The sequence below is a fragment of the Chiroxiphia lanceolata genome, chromosome 13, assembly GCF_009829145.1.
Source record: "Chiroxiphia lanceolata isolate bChiLan1 chromosome 13, bChiLan1.pri, whole genome shotgun sequence".
Lineage (NCBI taxonomy): Eukaryota > Metazoa > Chordata > Aves > Passeriformes > Pipridae > Chiroxiphia > Chiroxiphia lanceolata.
The window spans coordinates 8,277,070-8,294,132 of record NC_045649.1 but is presented as its reverse complement, the minus strand read 5'-3'; the positions used below and the strand labels follow the sequence as shown (position 1 = coordinate 8,294,132).

Below are 17,063 nucleotides of genomic sequence, written 5' to 3'. Positions count from 1 at the left end.
CCCTTTGGGAGTAGCTGCCTGTGCTGCCAAGGCTGCCATGGGACATCGCAAAGCACCCACCCACTCCTCAGGAGGGGGCATGGAGACCCTTCAAATGGTGAGGTGGACTCAGTGACCCTCCCTGTTAGAGACACGGACAATGTGCAGCAGAGCGGTGGTTGCTGGACCCCACGTGTTCCTGGTGCCAGTCCCTGAGAACTGACACTGCAGGTGAGTCGCCTCCCCAGCAGTGTGCAGGTGACTTGTCAGTGATCACAGCCTACGGGGGCCATCCTGCTGCGGGGAGAGGTTTGAGCACTGAGCATCATTCCCTTTGCAGAGCACGGAGGGGGGTCTCCCCTGCCTTCTGCTGCCCGTGTGTCACCAACCTGGGGCTTTGCCCGGCCCCGGCAGCGTCCTGGCACTGACTCTAATTCGAGATGCCAAGTCTGCTGAGCCCTTCAGCCCTCGCCTGGCCTCCTCCCCCCGCTGCCACCAGCACCCGGCCATATGGATCCGCTAACTCGGGATGGCGCCTGTCGCCGGGAAGCGCCATCGGAGTGAAAGCCGCAAAATGAATCACTCTGAAGAGGGACATGTGTCTCCTGCCAGGGAGCGCAAGAAAAGGGGCCAAGTGAATGTAAGTGACATAAAAAATAAAGGGGACAGACAGGGTGAGAGGGAGAGGCGGGAGAGGGCTGGAGCAGTGCCTGGAGCCAGTGCTGGGCAGGGAGCACAGCCCAGGCGGGCGGCTGGACCCTCGGGGGGCTCTGGTTTCAAGGGCAGAAGAGCAACATTTCTGTCACAGAGCTGGGGACAGTGATGGGAAGAGACGTGCAGGGAACACTCTGGGAGGGGGGCAGGCAGGGACGTACATGGGGGGGCTGAGTGCAGTCCCCTGCCCTGCACCAGTGACACCCAGAGCAACATTTGGGGGATCCGCAAGGCCACAGGTGGGGGATGAAAGGATCTGCTGGGGTCACCAATGTCACTGCCAGAAAGATAAGGGATGAGCAGGCACTACGCAGCATGGTGAGCACCTGCAGGCTGAGGGGGTTGGGATTGTTCAGCCTGGAAAAGAGGAGGCTTCAGGGTGACCTAATTGTGGCCTTCCAGTACCTGAAGTGAGCCAAGAGTTGGAGAGAGACTATTTACGAGGGCCTGGAGTAACAGGACGAGGAGGAATGGCTTCCCACTGACAGACAATTAGATGAGATATTGGGAAGGAATTCTTCCCTGTCAGGGTGGTGAGGCCCTGGCACAGGTTGCCCAGAGAAGCTGTGGCTGCTCCATACCTGGAAGTGTTCCAGGCCAGGTTGGAGCAATCTGGTCTAGTGGAAGGTGTCCCTGCCCATGGCAGGGGGTGGAACTGGATAGGCTTTAAGGTCTCTTCCCACCCAAACCATTCCATGATTCTGTGACATGTCCCTGATGAGGACACTGCTAGCTCTGCCCCTGCTTTCCCTGTGTCCCCCACTGTTCATCTCCCTGTGGCATCTTACCTGGCCCAGTCCTTCAGGTCCTTCACTGAGAGCATCTCACCCTTGCGCAGCTGCACGACAGCACTGACCCGCTGTCCCCACACCATGTCCGGGGGCCCGATCACAGCCACGTCTGCAGGGAGAACAGGAGCTGGAGTGAGAAACCTGAGCAGCTTCTGGAGTCCAGGTGGGTAGAAGGGGGGGTTCAGGTGTCGGCAGCAGCGGTGTGTGGGGAAGAAAATGCCACGCGATGTCAGCACAGGAAAACACCGTGGACCTTTGTGCTGACACAAGAACAGAGCTTTTTACCATGGAAAAGGTAGGAAGCCCCACAGCTTGAGCAATTTAGAGTCAACAGGGAGGAAGATGATGTACAGAGTGGTGTGGAACTGGGGGTGCCTTCTGTCCCCTCATACAGGGTCATGCATGAGGGCAGGATAGATCTAATTATAGTCTCATTTCCAAAATCAGATGGGAGCTGCTGCTGACTCAGCACATGGCCCCGGGCTTTGGCCCCGGGAGAGAAGTAACAGTGGGATTTAGACACTTTGCTCAGACCAGCCTTGCCTGTGGGAGGGCTGTGAGCAAGCTCCAGGCAGGAGCCCTTGGGAGCTTCATGCACCCACTGATCCAGGGCTGTGTTCCCACACTCCATCCTTCCCAGCACAGCACAGGGATAGGGCAGAGCAGTACCTGTGATGTGGGGGTGTGCGAGCAGGTGACGCTCCACCTCCAGGGCGCTGATTTTGAACCCTCCGTTTTTGATGATGTCCACTGAGGTGCGGCCCCTGATCCAGTACACGCCGTCCTTGTACACTGCTGTGTCTCCTGGAAAAAAAACCTCTCCTTGCTCCACTCCTTCCCTCTGACTCCTTTTGTCCAGCCCCTCAGAATGCCACTTTGCAGCATTCCCAGCCTAGATACCATAAAATGTGCCAGCAGTGGTGCAGTTTTCCAAACCTTATTCCCAGCTCACCTCTGGCACGCTCCAGAGTTTACACGTGGTGCTGCAAAGGCAGCAAATGCCCAGAGATTTACAGTGTCAGAGCAATAAAGCATCAGGATCAGACCTGAAATCCAGGCTGCTCCCCAAAAGAGCTGTGTCCCTGCTCATCTGGCACATGCCAAAATGCTGAGCAGCTCAGCTGAGGCAGGGAATGATTAATTGTTCCTGTATTTGCCTGCCCTTGGCACTGCGTGGATGATGAAAGCTGTCTGGAATATTTTGAAGTTGAGGGAGAGTTTGAAACTGGGGCTCTCGCAGTGGGAACTCGTGGCTGCTGGGATGAACTGCCTCCTGCACCCAGAGCAGAACTGCTGTGGTGTGTGACTGACAGAGGATGGGAGAGGGAACATTAATTAAATGGTGGCACTGGGAGAGCAGAGAGCTGCGAGCTTTCAGCCAGGAGATCAGGAGCTGCTTATTCACACAGAAAAGATGGGGAGAGGAGAAGGAATTCTGCCCTGGATCAGTGACACGCAGTTCCCATGTTGCTCTTGGGGATCTAAGTACAGGAAAACGGTCCTATTTGCATTTTCTTTGCTCTGATGGGCTGAACTCAACCATGTCCCCTGGGACAGGGACATGGTTGAGTCCCTGAGACAGACCTGGATGGGGGAAGTTTTCTCTGCTCCAGGGTGTCCTGATGTGAAAGCCAAAGGGCTCTGTGCCTGCCTGGATGACTTGCTTCTCTTAATTGTCCTTACACTGAGAAAGGATGGAATTTTTATCCCTGTGTGTCCTTGAGCCTGTGGGGAGGTGTCAGCCACACTGGTCTCTCTGGAGCCTGTTTGCAAAACAAACTGCCAGGGCAGAGCCTGTCACTGGGACCTTGTGTCTGCCCCACTCCTGTGCAGCCACCCCATTTCCCCAGGAGGAGCACAGGCAGGATCTATTCACACTTGCCCATGGAGCCACGTCCCACGCATAAAAATGTTACTGCCAACTGCAAAACGTCCTTTTTGGAGGAGATGTGCTCCCTAACCTCTCCTCTTCCTGACGGTCTCCATACAACAAGGGAGAGGAGGAAGAATCCTCGCTGCTCCCCTTCCATCCCCTGTGCTCCCCACACAGACCCCTCCATCCTGTTGGCAGCATATCGTGGTGGGGGAATGAGCCACATTATTATTGTAACTACTGTGAGCTTCTGGGACGAGCTCTGTAATTCCCCGTCTCTTCCCTTCCGCCTCCTCTCTCCTGTGAGCCCAGTGCCAGGGCCTGGCTGTCACTTCCCGCGCTGACAGGCCAGAGCACGCTCCAGGGGACCGCCATCCACGAGGACAGCCACATTACCCTCTGCCCTGCACCATCTGCTCCCAGCCCAGCACATCAGGCAGCCTGTGCAGTGGCACATCCAGCATTCTCTGCTTCCCAGGCCAGCGGGAAATTCCCAGGCTGAGGAGACCTGTTAAAACACTGCTGACTTTTGTGCTCCATCCATCCCAGCTGCTCCAGCTTTTCCTGCTCCATCAGGCTGTTGTGTCCTACAGGATGCAGACCATGGTGCCCTTGCCCAGCATGGTCAACAGAGGTGACGGGGGGGATTCTGAGCAGGGAATGGAGCTCTCTGCCCATGAGATAGCACCACTTTCCCAACCACATTCCTGCCTATCTTCCTTTCCAGCCTTCCGGATGTCTCCAGGGAGTACCCAGTGCACCGGCACAGGGACGGGAGGGATGCAATGGACCGAGTTCACCCAACAGTGGGGTCTGCACCTGTGTGATCCTGCTCCTGCCCATCCTGTCTCTGGAGCTCCCAGTCCTGCTCTGGTTTCAGCAAGACTGATGTTGGGCATCAGCTGGGGGATGCTGGACTCCAGTAATGCCTCACTCCCTCTCCATCCTCAGCCTTTCCCTCCTCTGCCCTCCAGTACAGGGATCACCACAGCACACAAGAGCAGGGTCAGGACACCATGCCCATGCTCAGATTCCTCCTGCTGCTTGGAGCCACAACCAGCACTTCCCTCCTCACAGCCAGCTGTGCAGGGAAGGGAATTTTGGCTGATGAGAAGATGACGGTGTCTGACACCCCACCTCTGCCTGCCTGGACCACTTCCAACTGGCTCCTTTCATCCCACAAAGCCGCCAGCAGCAGAACTCCGTGGCAAGTGGCTCCATGTCGGAGCTGCATCAAGGCCGTGGGATTATTGTTTCCCTGACAGCAGCCGTCACTGCTACCTTTGGATCTGTTTCAAGATGCTCAGTGGGCATCTGTTCTGTGAAACGTTAAAGGCTCTGCTGAGCTGCATATTGAACAAGCTGCCCTTTGCTGGAGTTTCAGGCAATTATATATATATTTATATACACAAAATCATAGAATCATGGAATGGTTTGGGTGGGAAGGGACCGTAAGCTCATCTCATCCCACCCCCTCCCATGGTCAGGGACACCTTCCACTAGACCAGGTTGCTCCAAGCCCCATCCAACCTGGCCTTGGACACTTCCAGGGATGGGGCAGCCACAGCTTCTCTGGGCAGTCTGTGCCAGGGCCTCATCACCCTCACAGGGAGATGCAGAAGGAGATGTGCAATGGAAACCAACATTTCCCAAGTCAAACCGCAAAGATTTCTGCAATGAGGTTCTTCAAGTTGCAAAATCCTCCTTCCAAGGACAAAAGGGCCCTTGTGACTCTGCCATGATGGGCTGTATTTTGAGCACCTCCTTCAGAGAGTGGAGAGAGCTACCAGTGACCAACACGCTGCCAGAGCCGCTTCACAGGACAGAGGAAACAAGAGCCTCTTTGCTCCCTGAGCTGAACTACAGGATCAAACCCTCCCTAGAGCTCTTGTGCCAACACCCTCGCCCATGGGACAGCTTGTTCCTGGCAAACACGGCACAATTCCCACATCAAAGGTGTCCTGAGCAAATATTTGAACCATCTATTAACCAAAAGAACACTTTGGCTGGAGAAGTGAAATGCTGAGTGGCTCCAGAGAGCTCTGAGATAGCTGAAATATGCATTAAAAGAAAGACTTTTCATGTAAATCATGAGGAACAGTGACTTCAGCCTGCTCTAGATGGAGATCTGGGAATGTCTTAGGATCTGCTGGAAAAACTAAATGAACAGGGGTAGTGTTGCCCTTGACATGGGTCTGGCACATGGGTCTGGCACATTAACCCAAGACCTCAGCCCTACACGTGGCGGCTGAGGAGAGGTTGGCACCCCAGGAGGAGCCCATCCCAGGCACACTGTCCCTGCTCCCCAGGGACAGATGTTACTCGGAAACCTGGAAGACTGTTTGGTAACACGTGTCACCAGCTTTGTGGCAGTGACAGAGTGGCACCGACGTGCGAGCCGAGATCTGGCGCACGGAACTGACCTGGGAGCAACGCAGCACCGCGCTGATCTGCAAACTGTCACACAGCCTTTCCTGGCTTCTGGGAGGTGTTTCCCCATCCCACATTGTTTATACACCTATTCCTTTGTGTTTGGAGCTCCCAGAAGGGACATGGCAGGTGTTTCCCAGGCAGCTCCACCCCAGCAGATGGGAGGCAGGACAGTGTGGACACCTGAGGATCCGCGCTCCAAGGTTTGCAAACCAAAGCCACGTAGTCCAACACCTTGAGCACAGCCCGGCCCAGGAGCATCAATCCCAGTGGATTTGGCTGTTTGCAGCTGCAATGTGACAGACTCCCTCAGGACCTTCCTGGTTGTGTTGCTGGGCAGACCCAGCACCGGGAACACTCAGCACAGCAGCTCGTGTGCGCATCAGCGGCTGGGAAAAGCAACAGGAAAGAGATGCCAGTGCCATGGATTTGGGTCCAGCCTCAGGCACAGCCTTTTGCTGGGTCTCACTCAGGCACTGGGAGCATGGCGAGGACAGCCTGGGCTCAGACCAGCACCAGCCATCACTTAAAAAATGAAGATAGAACGAGGGAGTGCATGAACACTGTGTTGGAAGAACAGAGGAGGCATTGGAAGCAAACTGGGGGCATTGGAAACAGCACCAGGTACAAATGTGGAGTCAGAGAGGAAAGCTTGGCTTTGTATGTTATCAAACCTCATCCAGCTGGAGGATGTGGCCTCTGAAGGACCAGACTGCTGGAACACTCACAGCTCCATCCCCTCAGGACACCCCACAGGATCTCTGGATCTCTCCCCACTCCTGTCATAACTCCAACAGACCAAGTACTGCACAGCAGAAAATACCAAGAAACAGCAAAATTCCCCTTTGAAAGGGAAATTAATTTGTTGATTATTTCACCCTCCTGCTCCAGAGGCTGTTAATGTTCTCCTCAGGAGCTCCAGGGGCCGGAGTGGCATTGGGGATGCTGGTGGGCTCTTCCCTGCCAGCAGCAGGATGTGGTTTGAGCACTTTCAAATATTAATTAGACCTTTTGCTGCTAATGAATCACTCCTGATTTTTGCAAAGTCTTGCCTTTCAAATAATCCATGCAGAGCTCAGCCCAGTTCTCCTCAGAGTGGGAACGGACAGCAGGAATGTCTCACAGCCACTTTTCGAGGTGACTCTGACCTACAGGGACACAGAGGAGACCTGTATGGCAGCTCCTTTGGGGACAGTCACCCCGTGCCACCCAGAGACAGCCAGCAGAGCTCCTTCAGATCACACAGTGCACCTTGCTCTTTTGGGAGCCTTTAAGGTTTTTTTTCCCCCAAATCCAGGAGGAATTCCCTGCTGTCAGCTGTTCTCCTGCCATGATGATCCCTCATTTCCACAGAGAAGAGCTGGAGCAAAGTGCTCACCCTCCTGCATTCCTCTGCACCTGAAATTGCTCACCAAGCCAGTGTGTCAGGGGAACTGTGTCAGGGGGACCAGCAGGCTCCCAGCTGGAAAACCCCTGGGAAGCTTGAAGGGAGGCAGTCAGAATAATCACTCTTTGCCCTTCTCTGGTGCCTTTCAGCCAAGGATCTCCAAGCACACTGATCCAGAGGCTAATTAGGCAGAAATGGGAACAGCTGGTGGGATGTGAATGGCCTCGGTGGGATGAGAAGTGGCCTTGCACACCACAGAGCAGTGGGCAGGAGGTTCTGCATCTCTGCTCTACCCTGGGATTAACTCCTGCCTGCCTCCTGCTTCCCTAAAATGGTTATTGATGCTCCTGGTCCGTCCCAGGCTGAAGCAGAGCTCACCCTCTGGCAAAGAGACACACCTTAGTGATTAAAATGATTTATTTTTCAGGCAGGATTGCTCCAACAGCCTGGGCAGGTGATGAAAAGCCTGAGCCCTGATCCTGATCCTCAGTACTTCGGAGAGCAGAGCCAAAATCCGGGAGCTCAAACCCCATTTGCCTGGTGAGGGTTTTGTGGGAGTGAGTCTCCAACCCCAGCTGGATTGGGGCACACAGGGGCCCAGTCAGGGCTTGTGATGGTCACCTTGACCACTCAAAGGCAGCTCTGGGGCCACAGCTGACAGGTAGGTCCTCCTCCATCCTCCTGAGGATCAGGTCCAGGAGTAGACCACAGAAATGCTCCTTGCCAAGCTTTGGAATCCCCCTGCAGCCATTAGCTCCACGTGCCCATCACGTCTCTCAAATGCTTTCAAGTTTCCCTGCTCTTTCCAGGGCAGTTCAGCGTCTCACCACTTTCCTAAATCAATGGAAACTATTTTTTGCAGGTAACAGACACAGTGGGGCTGGGAAGCTGCTGAGTGTGGCTCAGCAGTGACATTCCTGTGGTCACTCTGCCTCTCTTCCCATCCCTGTGCAGCACAAGCTCCCTGTGCAGCTCCCAACACAAGCCCAACGCTCAAAGAAATGGTTTCTTCCCATTCCCAGAGGCTCCTCTGCTGGAGAAAAGCCATGTGGGGTGGATAAATGATTATAAAGTGCTAAAGGCTGTTCATAGGAATTAGATAATCCGTCCCCTCTGTGGCCAAGTGCCGACCGGGATGGGCTGAGGGATGGGCAGCTGAACGATGCGTCTCCGATACGGTTTTCAGCCTTTCCCTCCCCCCATGCCATGAAACTGCATCCATAGATCCCCCATCTGCTCACATACATCACACACTTCACTCCAGTTTATTAGCTGGAATAAATCATAAATATTTCATTATATATCAACGACGCTCGACTCCGGGAAGGCGCAATCCATCACCTCGACATTCCTTGCGACCCGCTGCCATGCAATAAGCTTTCCAGTCTATTAAACAAGATTGATACAGTGTGCTGGGATGGACTAGGGGAATTTATTTATGGAGCACTGGGAGAGGGAGGGCGTGGTGCCACACAGGCAAATTGGGGCTGCTCCCATTAGCCCTGGGGCAGCCCAACCACAAAGCCCTGGAGCTGCAGGAGACTGAGTCCTCCTCTGAGTGTGCCATGGGAATGTACTGCCAATAGAAGACAGGGAATCAGGGAATTGTTTAGGTTGGAAAAGACCCTTAAGACCATTGAGTCCAACCATTACCTCAGTACTGCCAAGGCCACCAATGAACCATGTCCCCAGGTGTCACATCCACATGGCTTTTAAATCCCTCCAGGGATGGGGACTCCACCACCGCACTGGGTAACCTGTGCCAGGGTTGGACAACCCTTTTGGTGAAGAAATTTTCCCAATATTCCAACCTAAACCTTCCCTGGTGCAACTTTAGGCCATTTTCTCTTGTTCTGTTGCTTGTCCCTTGGGAGAAAAGATAGGAGTAGATGTTGCAGCAAAGCAGGGCCCAGCTGAAGCTGCGTGCTGGCTCCAACAAGGACCTTCCAGACTGTTCTCATCACTCACCATCACTATGAGTAACTCTCCGGTTGAAAACTGGGCTTTCAACCACTGAGGAGTTACCAGCACCTGATGGACACTTGTGAAGATGCAACACAGAGCAATCCAGAGTCTCTCTTGCACTGCTAGGATTGATTGGAGGCATCCGTGCTCCTGAGGGGGATTGACACCTCCTCAGCAGCGATGATGTATGTGTACATATCTATTTAATGAAATGCTAAATGATAGGCTGAATAACAGCCCAACTTTACCTTGATTTATTGCATGGAAGTGAGGAATGTTTGTCCCTGCTCTCAGCCATCCTGGCTACGAGCAGAGGTCACGAGCACTAATTGTAGCTAATTAACGGTAATTAGACTTGTGGAAGTCTGGATTTTGGCTCCTTGTGCCGGCGCGTGTCCCAGCTCCCACGGGTCACCTGCCCAAAGACTCCTCTCCTCTTCCTCTTCACCCCCATCCACTTCAGCACCCACATTCCCTGAAACCAGGCTGCAATCACACCCTTGCTTCCCACTTCCTTCCCCACTGCTGCCTCGCGTCCCCAAATGCTTCAGCAGGGAAAGGCGGCAGGAAAACCCTGTGGTCCTCCAGCAGCCTCGGCACCAAAGTTAATCACAGAATCATGGAATATCCTAAGTCAAAAGGACTCCACAAGGATCATTGAGTCCAACTCCTGATCAGGGAGTTGGCTCCTCACTGGAGCGAACCTCTGATTTTATCCTTTCTGCAGGTTATTGGATTCTCTGTGAGTTATAAGGGGACCTGAGAAAGTTCCTGTTAATTCCAATCTGTTTGAAATCTTGAACTCCTGCTAGTTCACACCTTTTCCACCCTGCACAGACTATGACAGTGAGACCTGTCAGGCTCCCAAAGTCCAACTTGCTGCTGCCTTTGGACTGTGTCACAGCCATGGAGAGGCTCTTTTGGGGCTTCTCGAGTCCACCTACCCTCACCTGGTCACTTGGACCAGCAAATGCCTTCCCTGGACTCATGGAAAGCACTGCCCAAAAATAATGGGGCTGCTCCAAGGCCCTGTTCCTGCTGTGGTGCTTTGAGGGCTCTGTGTGTGCCGTGATCATTAATAAAGCATCAAAGGCTCCTGAGGGGGAGACTTTGAAACTTCCTCAAAAAAACACATGTATATTAATACCACACCAATTATTCATGAGGAAACCATCTCCCCAGCAGCTCCCAGGGCTGCTGCTCAATCCGTGGGTCCAGGATAAAGCCCTTCCCCATGTCCCAGCCCTGCCCAGCAGAGCCACTGGCACCGGGAGAAGGGCTGGCACAACACTCCTCGATCCAGCTGCTATCCTGGCACCGGCAGCTCTTGCTGGCAGCAGCACTACAATCCTCTGCCAAAATCCTCCAGTGGGGCCTGGGAGTGGGAGGGAGGAGAGGGTTCAGCAGCTGCACCCTGAGACATGTCCCTGAGCTTGGAACTGGCAGGTGAGCTCAGCACGGAGCTGCTGCTCTGCATGCAGGTTCCATCTGGGGTCCACAACACAAGGACATGGAGCTGTTGGAGTGAGTCCAGAGGAGACCACAGAGATGCTCCGAGGGCTGGAGATCCTCTGCACTGGAGATAGGCTGGGAGAACTGGGGGTGTTCACCTGGAGAAGAGACCTTAGAGCTCCTTCCAGTATCTAAAGGGGCTACAAGAGAGCTGGAGAGGGACTTTGGACAAGGGCCTGAAGGGACAGAACAAGGGGGAATGGCTTCCCACTGAAAATGGGGAGATTTGCGTGGGATTTTGGGAAGAAATTCCTCCCTGTGAGGGTGGTGAAGGGCTGGAATGGAATTCCCACAGCAGCTGTGGCTGCCCCATCCCCAGAAGTGTTCAAGGCCAGGTTGGATGGGGCTTGGAGCAACCTGGGCTAGTGGAAGGTGTCCCTGCCCATGGTAGGGGATGGAACGAGATGAGATTTAAGGTCCCTTTGAACCCAAACCATTCTGAGATTTTATGAAGCCCCATCCCAGAGTCTCTTCCAGGTCCAGAGCAAGCTCTGCCTCACTCTCCCGGAAGGGAAGAGCCCTTCCTGCTCTGGTCTGGAGAACTCCTGCTCTTGACATGGGCTGTGTGCAGGAATCAAGGATGGAGGATCCAGAGTCAGGGTTATCCCCAGGATGGCACTGGCTGCTCCCACGCCTCCCCCCAAAACAACAAAGGGTGTCTGCAATTTGTGGCTGTCACACTTTGCAGGCCACTGGCCACCGAGGCAGAGCAAGATTTTGCTGCTGTTACAGATTTCTCCCCGCGTGAAATCTGGAGGTAATTTAATGGCTCACGAGAAAGGAAATAAATCTATTAGAAGGGAATCGCTGTTTGTTTACGCACCTTGCCACGAACAGCCCCGGGAGCGGCGGCGGCAGCAGGTGGATGTGCAGCACCATTTATTTACATAATAAAATTGCCAAGTAGATTTGTAGCTCAGGGGCATCCTCGGTTCTCCCTGTGCTCCCTGATTCCCATCAGCACTAATGCACGTGCTGTGTGCTCAGCAAGGGGGGGACAAACCCTCCGACTGCCCTCGTGACTGCTGCTGAGGGACGGAGGGATGCAGATGCCTCTGTGTGTTGGGTCCTTGCTCTGGATTTGGGCAGGGAGTGGGAATTGCATCATGCTTTACAGTCCTTTCCACCTATCCATACGAAGCTGAGTCAGGGGAGGGTTAGGATGGAGATTAGAAAAAGATTCTTCCACCAGGGGGTGGTCGGGCACTGACCAGGCTTCCCAGGGCAGTGGTCACGGCCTCAAGGCTGCCAGAGCTCAAAGAGTATTTGGACAATGCTCTCAGGGCCATGGTGGGTGTCCTGTGCAGGGCCAGGAGTTGGACTGGATGATCCATGTGGGTTTCCTACAACTCAGGAGATTCTTGATTGATCTGTGAGAGGCACTGGGTCTGCTGAGAGCTGTCTGCTCCCAGGAGAAAAGGGTTAAACAACTGACTCCCCACTCTCAAAACTTCTCCAGAGAGCCCTGGAGCATCCAGCATGAGGAAAAAAGAAAATCAGAATAAAAAAAGTGCCCCAGCCTGGAATGAATTCCTGTCATGTTCGGTAACAGGGAACTTTGTATTCCAGAGGCAGCAGCGCTGAGCCTGCTGTCAGAGCCACGCTGGGAGAAAGGGCAAAACCCTGCTGAGATGAAAGAATGGGAAGCACTGGAACAGCCTCCCCTGGCATTTACACCTGGAAAAAAAATAAATCACTCAAGGGCATCTCACAAAGAGCTGGGCTAATAAGGCACTGCTCCCCATGCTGGGTGGTTGCACCGGCAGAGTAGGAGACGGAGGGGTGCCAGGAATGCTGGCAGCATCTCCAGGTACCTGGGACGTGAAAGTAGCAGGTAAGACAAGTGTAATTCAAGCCAGTAACCCTGAACTGTGCTCTCCCCTACTCTGCTTCCAGCCAGGGGACAGGGGGATTGGGATCTGCTGCTGGGCAGCCCAGGAGTGCAGCTACCCCTTGTCTTGGTTGATCTATCAGTGATTCCTTCCCCTCATTTGTATTTTCCAAAGGTTCCTCAAATTTATTGCACCTCTCAGGCAGGGTGAGAAGTCACAGTGATGCTTGCTGACCATCTTGGCTTGTCTGCACATCGTATTTCCATTGCCATCCAAATTTCCCCTCCACAACCCTGATCTGGCCACTGTGAGTGGGCTCATTCCACCACATGAAACCTTTCCCTGCTCCCAAGAGGACTTTTCTCCTTCTCCAAGTACAGGGAAGAAGGCAAGACAGTATTTAGCCATTGCCCTTCTGTGTCACTGTCGTGCACCACGACTGCACACAGAACCCCCCAGAGGGTGCAAAGGGCTGGTGTGAGGTTGGTGTAATGGTGGTGCAGGGCTGGCAGGGTGCTGACAGCTTCAACCCCACTGATGAACAGAGACAGCAGCATCAGCTTGACCTGCAGACACTTGTGGGCGCTTGGAAAGCCCCACCCACTGCAACCCCTCCACATCTCACCCCTTCTACCACCCACTGCAAGTCAGGCTTCCCAGCATGTCCCACTGGGCAGCAGGTGTCGGCTACCAAATACAAAGGCCCATCTCTGTACTATTGTTTTGGGTCTCAGGGGTTGCTGCAGATGGTCCCTGCTCCAGCCTTGGCATTGGACACCCTTATGTGACATATGCCAACAAAGTCCTCAGTGCTGGTGTCCAGCCAGGAGAGGACAGCACCAAATGGAAACTCATCCTTGGCCAAGTCTGGCAGCACCCCATGTCCTGCCTGCCCTTGGCAGAGGTGCTGCTCCACAGTTTTATCTCATTTCTTCATCTCAGTATGACCAGGAGCCTCTCCAAGCCCCGAGAGCTGAAGAATACAAGCAGATGAAGCCTCCCCTGGCTGCACGTCCTGCTCCAAGGGGGCCACACTGCTCTGATGGAAAACAGTGGATAAACCACGCAAACCTTTGAAGGTTTCTGCAAATCAGGCAGCCAAGACTTTGTAGGTTCACTCCTCATTAGCAGGAGCTCATGGGTGACTGATATGACACAAGTAGGCTGAGCAGGAACCCCCCCCCCTTCCTCAGCCCAAATTACCGCAGATGGGTTTGCCCAGAGGAGCAGCCAGAAAAGAAAATGGGTAAGTAAAAATGAAAAACATTTCTTTTTTTCACATTAGCATTTAAATATTTATGGAAATCCCTGCAGACAACGAGATGAAAAAGAAAACTCAAAGAGTAATAAATAAGTCAATGCTCCAAGGTGTGGTTGCACAGCTGAACGTGGCTGGTGGAGCTTTGAAGAGTGTGGTAACCAAAAATAATAATGGTGGTAACAAAAGTATTAGAGTAAACCCCTCGGCTCTCTGCAGACCCTGAGACTGGCTCAGTTGGTTACAGTATGGTGCTAATAAGGCCAAGGTTGTGGGTTTGAGCCCCACATGGGTCATTCACTTAAGAGCTAGACTTGGTGATCCTTGTGGGTCCCTTCCAACTCAGAACATTCTATGATTCTGTGACCACTGAGGGATTGATCACACCTTAGCTAAAGAGAGCTCTTGTCCATGCAGTGACCTGTCCCAGGCTCTGGTGAGACAAATGATTAAATAAAGAAGGATAATGTTGGGAGAGTGTTGGCAGAGGCACTGGTGGGACGTGAGGGCAGATTTCTGCCTTAAATTGTTTGCCTGAATATACAGAAGCCAATACTTTTGCTTACAGTACTATAGCATTAGTCGTGAGTAAATATGTTCTCAATTGTCTTGAGTGAAACCCAGAGGGAAAAGTAAAGAGCTTCTCAAAGGCAGAGACGTTCAGCTCGTCTTTAAGCACTAATACCAGCCCAGGACCCAACAAAACCTCAGCATGTCTTGGATCATGCCTGATAAAAGTGATCCCTCGCTCTCCTTCCTTCCAGGAAGGAAGGAAACCAGGGCACTGGCTTGGCGGTTGGAATGAGGTGATCTTTAAGGTCCCTTTCAATCCAAACCATTCTGTGATTCTATGAAACCAAAGGCAGAAGGAAGATCTATTTTCAACCAATTTCCTCCTGAGCTGGACACCTCTGGTGACAGGGAAGTGTCAGGACACCCACCATCACCACCCAAGGAAGGACAGGCACCATCTTCTACTACACTAGGTTGCTCCAAGCCCCATCCAGTCTGGCCTTGGACACTTCCAGGGATGGGGCAGCCACAGCTTTTCTGGGCAACCTGTGCCAGGGCCTCACCACCTTCACAGGGAAGAATTTCTTCCTAAATCCCTGGGATGAGATGGGAAGAACCACTCCCAGCAGTCAGGGGCTCATTCCAGCCTCTCTGCCTTCAGGCTGCGAGAGCAGCACTGTCATAGCACAGCTCGGGAGGTGAAAGCAGAGTGAGAGGAAAGAGCCTGGACTTTGGAGGTGCAGGTGCCTGCTGTTCCCACCAGCTCTCAGCTGGGGAGCAATTGCTCCATGCCTCTGGAAATCAGACTCAGTGTAGCAGAGGCTCTCAAAGAAGTAAAGGGTTGGCATCCGAGATGTTTGATACGACGAGAGTAGAGCTTTGGAGAGTAAACAAATTCTGTGCCAAAAGCTGCTCTCATTTACAGCTACAAAAATCCCAAGTCACTCTGAACTGCTGAAAACATCAGCTTCACGAGCAGTCAAGGAAATGGAATCACAGAATCAGGGAATCATGGAATGGTTTGGGTTAGAAGGGACCTTAAAACTCATCTCATTCCACCCTCCCATGTCCTGATGACCCCTAGAATTCCAGCTGTTGGGCAAACCTGGAAACATTAAATCCTCAAGGAGAAGGAATAAATACTGAGGCAGAAAGCAAAGTGTTCGAAGTGCATTAAGGAACATTTGGAGGCGATAAAGGCTGGTGTATCAGAAACCATTCCACCTTTATATTTTTATTTCTAGAAACAGCTCTTAAATGAGGGCTGGGTGGAGATGTGAGCCCAGCACACAGCTGGTCTGGCTTCTGCTCCTGCCCCATGGATATCCAGTTAGATATTCTTCCTACAGCAGCACATGGAGCTGTGTTTGGGGGCCACCTGGCATTTTTGGGGATGTTCTTTCACATCATTTATGGGAAGATGGGTCCAAGCTCTGAGCTGCTCACAAAGGAAGAGGTGAGTGCTGCCATCCTGCCTCACTCACAAGCTTATCTCTGACAGAGTCCACAAGAAGATCCTCCAGGGAGGAGCCCACGCTCCATCCGGTGGGATCACCACACCAGTAACTCACATCGTTTCAACACATTACAATTAAGGAATCATTCCTTTAAAAATAGAATTTGCATTAGCTGGATTTGTGCCTAGGAAAGCCACTGCAAACAAACAGAAAACCTGCAGATTAGTATGCTAATTAGATGCATTTCTATTTATATTCTGCCTTGATCAGGCTCAAGTGTTTTCTCTTTCAGGTGTCTGTGCTCCACCCACGGATGTGAGCAATTTCCCTGGCAAGGAAACACCTGCTTGTCCCTGGGGACAGGCAAGTGCTGGGAAAGGCTTGCACTGGAGGGATGGGGGTTCATCCTGCCCCTTCTCCTTGGGGAGCAGCCTCAGAGGAGGGATGGCTTGTGCCTGGCCAAGGATACCTGCCCAGGGCCTTTCCTACGCCACATTTCTCTGTGCTGGAAAACAGCAGAAAGCTCTGCCTCTCCTATCAGAAGCGGTGGAATTCATGGAATTGTTCAAGTTGGGAAAGACCTTTAAGATTACTAAGTCCAACCATCAGCCCAGCACCACCACCATGGTCACCACTAACCATGTCCCCATGTGCCACATCCACAAATTTTTAGCACACATCCAGGGATGGTGAATCCACCACCCTGGGCAGCCTGTTCCAATGCTTTACACCCTTCTCATGAAGAAATTTTCCCAATATCCAACCTAAACTTCCCCTGGCACAGTTTGAGACCATTTCCTCTTATCCCATCTGTTATTCCACCCTCCTGTCAGGGAGTTGTAGAGAGTGAGGTCTCCACTGAGCCTCCTTTTCTCAAGGCTGAACACCCCCAGCTCCCTCAGTCACTGCTCGTGCTTCATTCTTGCTGGGGGTTGGACTTGATGACCTTGAGAGGTCCTTTCCAACCCTAACTATTCTATGATTCTATGGAATCTCAAAGAGCCAGCCTGGGAGTGGCAAGGATTTGCAGCTGGTGGCAGTTGTGGACTGGAGATCTCTGTCTGAAGAGGATGGACAGACACAAAGAGGTGCCTGGAACCAATCTGAGTCACTGGGATCCTTCCCTTGACTGGGAATTCACAGCTGCAACAAGAGCATGTTCCATTTCTGGAGCAAGCTGGGAATTCAGTGCTGAGTGAGATGTTCCCAGCTAAGCTAGGGCTTGGCCTTGGTGCCTGTGTTTGTAATAATACTGGAAAAACAACTTTTTTTTTTTTTTAATCTTTTCCCTGGATCTCCTTTCACTGCAGAACATCCAGAAGGAATAAAGAGACACAAGATCCACCCTGTTC

The 17,063-nt window shown here is 52.7% G+C and overlaps 1 protein-coding gene across 2 annotated transcripts in view; it reads right to left on the bottom strand.

Moving 5' to 3' along the window:
- ACSF3 (acyl-CoA synthetase family member 3) overlaps nucleotides 1–17,063 on the bottom strand; it is a 56,529-nt gene that overhangs the window by 747 nt on the left and 38,719 nt on the right. For both annotated transcript variants that reach the window (XM_032701053.1, XM_032701052.1), the window contains exons 8-9: nucleotides 2,154–2,288; nucleotides 1,482–1,593 (exon numbers count right to left, since the gene is read on the bottom strand). In XM_032701053.1, the coding sequence (XP_032556944.1) occupies nucleotides 1,482–1,593; nucleotides 2,154–2,288 (247 nt within the window). The remainder of the gene's footprint in view (nucleotides 1–1,481; nucleotides 1,594–2,153; nucleotides 2,289–17,063) is intronic.